Source organism: Arachis hypogaea, chromosome 7 (assembly GCF_003086295.3).
Source record: "Arachis hypogaea cultivar Tifrunner chromosome 7, arahy.Tifrunner.gnm2.J5K5, whole genome shotgun sequence".
In the NCBI taxonomy this organism is placed as follows: Eukaryota; Viridiplantae; Streptophyta; class Magnoliopsida; order Fabales; family Fabaceae; genus Arachis; species Arachis hypogaea.
The window spans coordinates 13,605,773-13,618,273 of NC_092042.1; the positions used below are offsets into that span (position 1 = coordinate 13,605,773).

At 35.7% G+C, this 12,501-nt stretch overlaps 2 protein-coding genes across 2 annotated transcripts; one reads left to right on the plus strand and one right to left on the minus strand.

Annotated features, from left to right (window-relative positions):
• The first annotated feature begins 431 nt into the window (after positions 1 to 431).
• On the plus strand, positions 432 to 1,805 carry LOC112701161 (protein FAR1-RELATED SEQUENCE 5-like). Its single transcript, XM_025751958.1, has 2 exons — positions 432 to 1,153; positions 1,238 to 1,805. The coding sequence occupies exons 1-2, from the start codon at positions 432 to 434 to the stop codon at positions 1,803 to 1,805; spliced, it is 1,290 nt and encodes a 429-aa protein (XP_025607743.1).
• A 7,856-nt stretch (positions 1,806 to 9,661) lies between these two features.
• On the minus strand, positions 9,662 to 11,044 carry LOC112701163 (protein FAR1-RELATED SEQUENCE 5-like). The gene has a single exon (XM_025751959.1). The coding sequence runs from the start codon at positions 11,042 to 11,044 to the stop codon at positions 9,662 to 9,664; it is 1,383 nt and encodes a 460-aa protein (XP_025607744.1).
• Positions 11,045 to 12,501: the final 1,457 nt, after the last annotated feature.

Sequence of the window (12,501 nt, forward strand, 5' to 3'; positions counted from 1 at the left end):
GAGATTTTTTTAATAAATTAAATTATTGAAAAACTTACTAATTATAAAAGAAGTTAAGTATATTTCTTGATTATAAGAATACATATAATTCACTTTTGAATGTAATCAAAATAAATATAAATTTATTCAATTTTTTAAAATTTACATTAATTATTAAAATTATAACATAATGAATGTACTCCTATACAAATTTATTCTTATTTTTGTACTTTATTTTAATTTTGTTAAACAAAAAAGTTTAAATATTATTTGCTTTTAATTTTTAACTTTTACCACAAATAAAAATATATGACTTTGTGTGTATTAAATAATTTTTTTCATTGGACATTTTTAAGATGTCAGGTATATTTACGGACACTGAGATGAATGAGCAATACTAGGAGGACGATGACTTTAACCAACAAGAAGAGCTAGTAAGTGACCAAGATATGATGGATGAACAGAATGAATTCGAACAAGATTTCAGAGATGAATTTATTAAGGGAGCATTTTTTTCTGAATCTGATCAGTCAGAAGATATCATTGAAGCCGCTTATGCGGTTGACTCCGTGCAAGACATTACAATTTTGAAATTTAGTGAGAATTTTGCGGAGGAAATTGGCAAATACCACTTTTCTACTTTCCAGCTTACATTTGATTTTTATATGAAGTACTCAAAGTCGAAGGACTTTAGTGCAAGGAAGAGCAAGACCTTCAAGAATAGTACTGGTGAGATTTACAAACAAAAGTTTGTATGTCATAGGCAAGGATTCAGGATGGAGAAATATTACACGATAGAAAAAAGGAAGAAGGCGCCTAGATTGGAAACAAGAACTGGATGTGAAGCCCGAATGGATGTTAAATTTGTACCAGAAAATGGAAGGTGGCATATCTTTTATTTCTCTGACGAACACAACCATGATCTATTGGATACACAATTCAATGCTATGTTGTCTGCCCACAGAAAAATGTCAGAGGCAGATATTATGCAAATGATGAACATGCTAAAGTCAGGGATTAGTACCTCACAGATATTTGGTCTTCTAGCTAGTCAAGCAGGCGGGTACGAATTTGTTGGCTATGGTCCCAGAGATATGTACAATGAGATTGCTCGGCAAAGGCGTCAAATTCCTGATGATGCAGCACGAGTGTTGAAGAAGTTGGAGGATATGCGGTTGAAGGATCCATAATTATATTTCAAGGCATGTCATGATTCAAGAGGTTTGTTACATAATTTGTTATGGTCTGATGGGATTAGCCAACTAGACTACCGACTCTTCGGGGATGTTATTGCTTTTGATGCTACGTACAAGAAGAACAAGTATAGTTGTCCATTAGTCATATTCAGTGGGGTTAACCACCACAACCAAACAATTATTTTTGCTGCTGCATTAATTGCGGACGAAACTACTGATACATATATTTGGCTCCTGCGTCAGCTCATGTTTGCAATGAGGGGCAAGACCCCGACCTCAATCATAACTGATGGGGCCATGACGATGAGGAATGCAGGGAGAGATGTATTTCCCGAAGTCAGACATAGATTATGCGCTTGGCACCTTATTCGAAATGCAACTAGCAATGTTGGAAATCCATCGTTTACATCTAAGTTCAGAAAAATCATGTTGGGAGACTACGAGATTCCCGTGTTTAAGCTTAAGTGGGTTCAGCTTATTGAAGAATTTGGCATTGAGGATAAGCCGTGGGTGATCAACATGTACGAAGAGAAGCATATGTGGGGTACTGCATATCTAAGAGAAAAATTCTTTGCTGACTTTAGAACTACATCAAGATGTGAAGGTTTACACTCAGTTGTGGGAAGGTAGTGGGGTCGCGGTATGATTTGACAAGTTTTTTAGAGCATTTTCAAAGGTGTGTTGCACACATGCGCTTTAAAGAATTTAATGCTGATTATGAATCTACACGTGGGGTGCCCGTCATGCAAACATGTATAGAGCTGCTAGAGAGATATGCTGCTAAGTTATACACTCATGAGATATTTCTTTTCTTTCGGCCATTTCTCTCTAGAGCTGGATCAATGCGGGTGCTAAACATAGATAATACCGATGATTGCATAAAGTACATTGTGTGTAAGCATGGGAGGCCCGATTTTATGTGGACCGTTGATTTTTGTCAAGAAGAAATGATCTTCATTTGTACCTGTTTAAGAATGGAGTCATTTGAAATTCCCTGCAAACATATTGTGAAAGTTCTGGTTGACAGAGACATCTGTGAGATTTCCCGGTCATTGGTATTGGATAGATGGACAAAAAAGATTAAATCAGCACTCAATGATCCAAGTGGGTTCACCAGGGATGCTGTTGTTATTAGTCGTCAAAGTGCCTTAGTGGAATTTTCTAAACAATTGGCTGTTGTTGCTACTAAAGTACCATAGAGATATGAAGAGACACATGACCTAATTATGGGATTGTACTCATCTTACAAGGCTGCAGATGAAGGCACTAATCAACCTCAGTCAGGTGTAGCTAAAAGTAGCAATCCGTATGTGCATCAAAGCGGAGTAGGCTCAGGACAACCATCTAGGAAGAAGCGACAACATTGTAGTGTTTGTCAAATGGAAGGACATAAGAAGACAACATGTCCCTGGCAAAAGGACATTGACAACAACGTTATTGAAGATGAAGCTAATGGTTCGGATGATGGCGACGTATATCCAGAACTGACGGCTGAGTTAGATAGTGATAATTAGCCACCTCCATATACTTAATATTTTTACGGAATGAATCAGTTCCATATTTGTGTTTATTTATTTTTTTGCACTATATTAATGAAATTATATATATATATATTCTTCCAATAGTCTTGCGTATGCCTTTTAGATGAAATAATTGTCAACTGAATATCGGTTTGCGGAAAAGGGTAAAAAAAATTGCTCAAACCGGCAATGTAAACGGTCTGGTCCAGTATTTAAAACCGTCAGATTGAAAATTGTTGAAAATTGTTGAAAATTGTTGAACCGGTCGGTTTGACCAGACCGTGCTATCCGACCGGTTCAACAAAAAGGACGCCGGTCTGATTAAAAACAACACCGAACGCGTAACGCGTCAATCCCCTTCCCCTAACTCCCTCCTCCCCTTCTTTTCTCATTCAGAATCAGATAAACCTAAACTATTTTTTTGCGTTCGGTTTTGCCACTAGAAACTTGAACCGAATCGAACCGAACCGGTCAAATAAAAAACCCAAAAAAACTATTAGAAAGTTTAGTCAGCAAACTGGACCGGACCGGGCGGGTGAACCGGTGTGATCGCAAACCGGATGCTTAGGCGGTTCAATTTACTAGCAGAAACCGTTGTTCTAAAAACTAGACACCAACTGTTGAACCGCCCGAAATCGGCTGGTCAAATTGGACCGGAACCCGGCCTGTTTACTAGAAACGACGCTGTATAGAAGTTGAAAGGAGAAAAAGGATCGCACGCGTTTGGTTCCCTTCTCCAACTCCTTCCTTACTCCTCAATCATCAGCAAAATGCACTAGCCTCCACCAAAGAAATCAAACCCTAGCCTCCACCAATCTTGTGGCAGTCTGTCGGAGTGAGAGACTGTTGCTGCCGCCTCCGTCGCACTCAAGAACTTCCGTAATGGTGCTATCGGCGTTCGTTACTTCGCTCTCACCATCCCCTGTTCGTTCTCATCAGTCACCTGTTTGCTCTCCATCCCCTTTTCGCTCCAATCAGTCACCTGTTCGCTTTCCATCCCCTTTTCGCTCCCAACTTGGAGATTCGCGCAACCTTTTCCGTTGCAAAGTCAGCCATGGAAATCGCAGCTACCGCCACCACTCCTTGCCGTCACGCATTGTCGTCCTAAGTGACATTAAGCCCTTGCCCCCCTCTCGAGCCCCATTCTCGATTCCTTAGTCTCATACATACTCTCATTATTTCTCCCTAAAACACAACCCTAGCCTCTATCGCGCCGTCGTTGGTCGCACTGTCGCCGCCGGGTTTGTCGTGGTCGTTCTTCAATCCTCCTGTTTCGCTATGGTCGTTCTTCAGCCCCACCGTCGTGCTCCTTGTCCCGCTTTGTGCTCTGTCTTGAAGGATCTAGTTCGTTCCTTACTTGATTGAGCAGGTAAGTACATTCATCTTCTGATTCTTCTCCCTTGACTAACCCCGATCGAATTGGATTTTTTACGACGATACTACAATCTCCACTTTCTTTAGAAGTTTTATTTTTTGTTTTTTAACTGTAATTGTTGTTTTAAACTTTTAATTGGTTAGTTAATCTACATCGTTTTCATCTTGCTTCTTCAATTGTTATTATCATTTGTCATTACTGGGATTTAGGATTGTTAATGATCTTGAATATTGATTCTGATATGATCTGGTTCTATGAATTGATTGATTTGGTTCTGAAAATTCTTGATTTGAACCTTGCTGAAGTTGTTCTGTTACCTAATTTGTTGGAATTGAACTTGAGCAACAACAAACTAGAAGGAAGCATCCCCTCTAACCTCAAGTCATTCAGAGCTCTTTATTATCTGTTCTCTTGATCTTAGTGGGAATTTGTTGAATGGAACAATACCAAGAGTGCTTGGAGAATTGACTCAGTTACAGCGGTTGAATCTCTCTCGCACCAATTTTTCTGGCACAATTCCATCTAATTTTAATGGTAGGTCAAGCTTAACTTTGGTCATGTTATTGGTTCTGCTTCTTATCTTTGGATTATTTGGTGTTTGAAAGAAATGCAACCAGAAGAACAATTTTTCATATGGAGTCATGATGGAAAAAATGGCAGTTGAAACCGTCATTAAAGCTGTCAAAAATTTTCATGACAAATACCTCATGGGCATTGGAGGGCAAGGATCTGTTTACAAGGCTAAGTTGCCTTCAGGTATGGTTGTTGCTGTGGAAAAAACTTCACATGAAATTAGATGCGGATGATAAGTTCAATTGGACGGCATTTGAAAATGATTGTTCTTCATTGTTGATTTTTCTTCATTGTTTATTTTAATTCTTGTTGATTTATTGAAATTGCTTCTGATTATGGTTCATTTATTTGTTGTTGATTTACTGAACTTGCTTTGATTGTTGTTCTGTTGTTAACTATTCATTATTCAATGTACAGATATCAAGCTCAAAGGAATTGCCTAACATAGAAAGTTCTTCCCTAAGTCTCAGGTTTTGGTTTTGTTTTTTCTTTCTGATTCTGTTTTATTTAGTTTTGGTTCAGTCTTATTGATTCTGATTTTGTATTTTAATTAAGAACATTTTGTTCTATTTTGATTTAGGGTAATTTTGATTTAGAGTTGATTCTGTACTTTTTGTTTACTCAATGATAACACAGGAATTGAGAATGTGAAAAAGAAAGAATTTATGGAATTGATGCACCACATGAAGATTTTTTAAATTAGTTTGTTTATATTTTCAATTCAATTTGGTTCTATTTTTGATTCAGTCCCTTTTTGTTTTTCATATTGCTTCTTGATTTTTCTGAGTCAGGTTCATTATGTAATTTGAATTTTACAGTTTCCAAATGATTGAAAAAACCAAATCGAACCGAACCAAACCGATTTTCTGTGGCGTGTACGTATACAAAATCTAAATATATTGCAATTGCAATCTATCCCCACTCTTGGTCAATGGGGAGCATTGACTTTGATGATTCGAAATAAGTTAACTAAAAATGGATACTCTCACTTTTAAAAAAGTATCTCTTTCCAAATGCAATACATAGTAATCATGATTTATTGTTTTTATGGTTACTGTTATCTAGATTTTTTTATCTATTAGCAATATATATAAATTTAATTAAAATAGAGAGGTCAAATTTTAATAAGATGAAAACTATAAACTAAAATACAAACAAATAAAAAGATTTGGAATTCTTTTTAATATAAATTAATTACATAAAATAAAATATAATTCATAAGACATAATATTTATATGTCATTGTTGTTGAAATAATAAATAAAAATAACATTATTTCATCAAAATAATATGAGTTTTTTAAACTAAAATATTTATACATTGCATAAAAATAGAGAAAAATTGTAAAAGTCACTAAACGATAAATATCTATTTAAGAAGATATTGAAAAATAACTAAAGCATCCACCAAACATAACAAATAAATATTGCTGAAGTTTTTCTCCGATGGCAAGGATGTATGTAATGCTTTATGAATTAGCTGCATTCTTACCACAATGTTCTGAGTAGTAATTTGGGGTGTGTGGCAGCTAGGACTCGGGGATGTGATCGACCGTAACATCCCTACAGAAGTAACCTTGGAAGGTTGTGTAGCGAAGAACGTGGCATGTGGGTGGTGGCACACACTTGTGCTGGCAGAATCATCCCTACAGAAGTAACCTTGGAAGGTTGTGTAGCGAAGAACGTGGCATGTGGGTGGTGGCACACACTTGTGCTGGCAGAATCGATCACCTGATTGAAGTCATGGCTTCTTCCTTTGAGGCTCATTGACCCCAATTTTGGTAGTTAGGCACCATCTTTTCTTGATTTAATTATTAAGCTATGATAACTTGATAAGTCATATGTATATGTACATACAGTAGTAGTGGTATACATATGCATATGTATACGCTTTGTATTCTTTCATGGTGTGAATATCTGAAATCACCATGACGTACTGGCTCTTAGCATTTAACAACATCCCATAGTGATTTCTGTTTTAAAAAGGAAATAGTGGGGTTCCCTTTCATCTTATGATGTAACATTAGTCTTCTTCATAGTGTATATATTTTATTTTATTGTATAAAACTCTGCCAGTGTAATTATATGTGCCTTAGAAATTTGTATGCTATGCTGGCATCAAGTTGTGGAGTAAGGGGGTTTCATATTATCAGAATTGGATTAGTATATATGATATGATGCACATGTTATCCTTGGAATCCGTATCAAATGTACGGGATTGATACTTGATACAATAATTGCATAAACAGCGATTTTCTCAATTATTTGTTTCTGATAAGAATGACAATAATTCTTATGATTTCTCGTCATTTTCATGTGCGACGTGGTTTTCACAATTATTCTGTTGACCTTTTTAAGTCGAATATGACTTGAAAATGAATTACAAGAATGATGTTAGTCACACTTAATTGTAGTGAACTAGATTCAGAATGGAAAGTGTGTCTTATGTACTGGGCAGGAGTAAATTCTAATTTCAACATGGATCGAGCTAAATGTATAAAGATTAGAAAGTTAAGAAATAATTAATGGTTGGAGCCAAAGTCAAATAGCAAAGGTGGTTTTCCGCATTATTTTGCGGGTCTTGCCAGTTGCCATGCATATCATCTGATCTGATCCTAGTAGTCTATTTTTGTCTCATGGCTAAATACCAAACATTTGAAGATAGATCGTGTGAAACAAAAACTAAGCTAATGTCGTAAAAGTCAACATAATATATTTATTGTCAAAGTTGAGAATTGGGATTAAGGTTATTCATCTTCATGAATCCATTGGTTAGTGGCGTTTCTAGATAGCTCGTATATGGATCTTATTTGCATTAACCCAAAACCAGCACATTGTTTTCATTTTCGTACGCTACTGCCTACTCTATATATTTCGAAGTCAACCCGCTTTATTTGAATGTTACCACTTTTTCCCTTTGAATTTTACTTTACAATTTGGTTTGACACGTAATAAAGCCTTTGTTATGTGTTAATAAAACCCCCTATTTTATCCCTTTTCCTCAGCAAGTTGAAACTTTACCTTATTCTCTCTTGTCTGATTCTCTCTTTGTGGCATTGTCCTATTGCCACACTTCCATCTATAAAGTCAAAGTCAACAGGTGACTGATGGGAGCGAAAAGAGAATGGAAAGCGAACAGGTGACTGATGAAAGCGAACAGGGGATAGTGAGAGCAAAATAACGAACGCTGATAGCACCATTACGAAAGTTCTTGAGTGCGACGGAGGCGGCAGCAACAGTCTCTCACTCCGACAGACTGCGACAAGATTGGTGGAGGCTAGGGTTTGATTTCTTTGGTGGAGGCTAATGCATTTTGTTGATGATTAAGGAGTAAGGAAGGAGTTGAAGAAGGAAACCAAACGCGTGCGATCCCTTTTTCTCCTTTCAACTTCTATACGGCGTCGTTTCTAGTAAACAGGCCGGGTTCCGGTCCGGTTTGACCGGCCGGTTTCGAGCGGTTCAACAATTGGTGTCTGGTTTTTAGAACAATGGTTTTTGCTAGTAAATTGAACCGCCTAAGCATCCGGTTTGCGGTTAGACCGATTCACCTGTCCGGTCCGGTCCAGTTTGCCGACTAAGCTTTCTAATAGTTTTTTTGGGTTTTCTATTTGACCGGTTCGGTTCGATTTGGTTCAGGTTTCTAGTGGCAAAACCGAACCGCAAAAAAATAGTTTAGGTTTATCAGATTCTGAATGAGAAAAGAAGGGGGGAGGGAGTTCGGTGTTGTTTTTAATCAGACCGGCGTCCTTTTGTTGAACCGGTCAGATAGCACGGTCCGGTCAAACCGACCGGTTCAACAATTTTCAACAATTTTCAATCTGACGGTTTTAAATACTGGACCAGACCGTTTACATTGTCGGTTTGAGCGTTTTTTTTTTTACCCTTTTCCGCAAACCGATATTCAGTTGACAATTATTTCATCTAAAAGGCATACGCAAGACTATTGGAATAATATATATATATAATTTCATTAATATAGTGCAAAAAAATAAATAAACACAAATATGGAACTGATTCATTCCGCAAAAATATTAAGTATATGGAGGTGGCTAATTATCACTATCTAACTCAGCCGTCAGTTCTGGATATACGTCGCCGTCATCCGAACCATTAGCTTCATCTTCAATAACGTTGTTGTCAATGTCCTTTTGCCAGGGACATGTTGTCTTCTTATTTCCTTCCATTTGACAAACACTACAACGTTGCCGCTTCTTCCTAGATAGTTGTCCTGAGCCTACTCCGCTTTGATGCACATACGGATTGCTACTTTTAGCTACACCTGACTGAGGTTGATTAGTGCCTTCATCTGCAGCCTTGTAAGATGAGTACAATCCCATAATTAGGTCACGTGTCTCTTCATATCTCTCTGGTACTTTAGCAGCAACAACAGCCAATTGTTTAGAAAATTCCACCAAGGCACTTTGACGACTAATAACAACAGCATCCCTGGTGAGCCCACTTGGATCATTGAGTGCTGATTTAACCTTTTTTGTCCATCTATCCAATACCAATGACCGGGGAATCTCACTGATGTCTCTGTCAACCAGAACTTTCACAATATGTTCACAGGGAATTCCAAATGACTCCATTCTTAAACAGGTACACATGAAGATCATTTCTTCTTGACGAAAATCAACGGTCCACATAAAATTGGGCCTCCCATGCTTACACACAATGTACTTTATGCAATCATCGGTATTATCTATGTTTAGCACCCGCATTGATCCAGCTCTAGAGAGAAATGGCCGAAAGAAAAGAAATATCACATGAGTGTATAACTCAGCAGCATATCTCTCTAGCAGCTCTATACATGTTTGCATGACGGGCACCCCACGTGTAGATTCATAATAAGTATTAAATTCTTTAAAGCGCATGTGTGCAACACACCTTTGAAAATGCTCTGCAAAACTTGTCAAATCATACCGCGACCCCACTACCTTCCCACAACTAAGTGTAAACCTTCACATCTTGATGTAGTTCTAAAGCCAGCAAAGAATTTTCCTCTTAGATATGCAGTACCCTACATATGCTTCTCTTCGTACATGTTGATCACCCACGGCTTATCCTCAATGCCAAATTCTTCAATAAGCTGAATCCACTTACGCTTAAACACAGGAATCTCGTAGTCTCCCAACATGATTTTTCTGAACTTAGATGTAAACGATGGATTTCCAACATTGCTAGTTGCATTTCGAATAAGGTGCCAAGCGCATAATCTATGTCTGACTTCGGGAAATACATCTCTCACTGCATTCCTAATCGCCATGGTCCCATCAGTTATGATTGAGGTTGGGGTCTTGCCCCTCATTGCAAACATGAGCTGACGCAGAAGCCAAATATATGTATCAGTAGTTTCGTCCACAATTAATGCAGCAGCAAAAACAATTGTTTGGTTGTAGTGGTTAACCCCACTGAATATGACTAATGGATAACTATACTTGTTCTTCTTGTACGTAGCATCAAAAGCAATAACATCCCCGAAGAGTCGGTAGTCTAGTTGGCTAATCCCATCAGACCATAACAAATTATGTAACAAACCTCTTGAATCATGAAATGCCTTGAAATATAATTGTGGATCCTTCAACCGCATATCCTCCAACTTCTTCAACACTCGTGCTGCATCACCAGGAATTTGACGCCTTTGCCGAGCAATCTCATTGTACATATCTCTGGGACCATAGCCAACAAATTCGTACCCGCCCGTTTGACTAGCTAGAAGACCAAATATCTGTGAGGTGCTAATCCCTGACTTTAGCATGTTCATCATTTGCATAATATCCGCCTCTGACATTTTTCTGTGGGCAGGCAACATAGCACTGAATTGTGTATCCAATAGATCATGGTTATGTTCGTCAGAGAAATAAAAGATATGCCACCTTCCATTTTCTGGTATAAATTTAACATCCATTCGGGCTTCACATCCAGTTCTTGTTTCCAATCTAGGCTCCTTCTTCCTTTTTTCTATCGTGTAATATTTCTCCATCCTGAATCCTTGCCTATGACATACAAACTTTTGTTTGTAAATCTCGCCAGTACTATTCTTGAAGGTCTTGCTCTTCCTTGCACTAAAGTCCTTCGACTTTGAGTACTTCATATAAAAATCAAATGCAAGCTGGAAAGTAGAAAAGTGGTATTTGCCAATTTTCTCCGCAAAATTCTCACTAAATTTCAAAGTTGTAATGTCTTGCACGGAGTCAACCACATAAGCGACTTCAAGGATATCTTCTGACTGATCAGATTCAGAAATAAACGCTCCCTCAGTAAATTCATCTCTGAAATCTTGTTTGAATTCATTCTGTTCATCCATCATATCTTGGTCACTTACTAGCTCTTCTTGTTGGTTAAAGTCATCGTCCTCCTGGTATTGCTCATTCATCTCAGTGTCCGTAAATATACCTGACATCTTAAAAATGTCCAATGAAAAAAATTATTTAATACACACAAAGTCATATATTTTTATTTGTGGTAAAAGTTAAAAATTAAAAGTAAATAATATTTAAACTTTTTGTTTAACAAAATTAAAATAAAGCACAAAAATAAGAATAAATTTGTATAGGAGTACATTCATTATGTTATAATTTTAATAATTAATGTAAATTTTAAAAAATCGAATAAATTTATATTTATTTTGATTACATTCAAAAGTGAATTATATATATTCTTATAATCAAGAAATATACTTAACTTCTTTTATAATAAGTAAGTTTTTCAATAATTTAATTTATTAAAAAAATCTCATTTTTTTATCCTTCAAAATAAAAATTCATATTAATAGTTTTGAATAAGACAATTAAAATAAAATATAAAAATAAAGCTTGAATAAAAAAATACAAAATTTTCAATCTAAAAATATAAAATAGTTAAAAAATAAAAAATTATTTAAATATGATTTTAATAAACCTCTCTCGTTAATAACAATATTGGAACTTAAATTTGAACGCTAATTGATATTATATATTGTGTAGGTATTTAGAATATATTAGAAAAGTACGTTAATAATTTGAAAAGAAAAATTATTAGTGTAAATTTATTTTTTTTAAAAATTAATCCTTATTGAACTATTCTACTTTTATTCCTTCAAAACATATCTTAATAAAAATATTTGTAACAATAATTTACATCTAATAAGAATATCTTAACGAGCAGTTACATCATTCTGTCATGGGTTAATGCAAAATTTACAGAACGTGAGTACATGATTGAGTATGTTGTTTTAGATTATAAACATAGGGGTAAAATAGGAAAAAAATAATCGACACCAAACCCTCTGTATTCCGAATATAAATTGTTATAGATAAGTATAGTTTCTTAAAATTTTGGGGTGTCCAGGCCACTACTCGTCCCCTCTAGGTCCGTCCCTGATTACTAGCTAATTAATTAATAATAAAAAAATAGTAACATCTATTTACTTTTTAGTATTTTCAATTTTTGTGAATTAATAAAAGATAAAAAAATATTTTTTCCTTACACAATCAATTTCACGAATAAAGTATCGAAACGAATAATTGCAAAATTAGAGATTCTATTCACTGACCTCGATTTTGTAATTAAAACGATGATTTATTTTTTGAACACTACAATGAAAAACTTGATTGGACCTTTGCTGATTACTGCAACGGTGATTAACAATGAAGAAATAGTGGATATTAAATAGACAGATAAAAAATAAAAAAAAATTGGATATTGAGTAGATGGATGTTCCAAAGAAAAACAATTAAATTTTTTATAATCAAAGAAAATGGTACACGATTTCAATGGTGAAATTGAATAATTAGTGATGGATTATTCACCAATTTATAATGTTAATATTAAGGAAAAGATAAGATTAGTTTATCTACATCAAAATAAAACAGCAAAAAT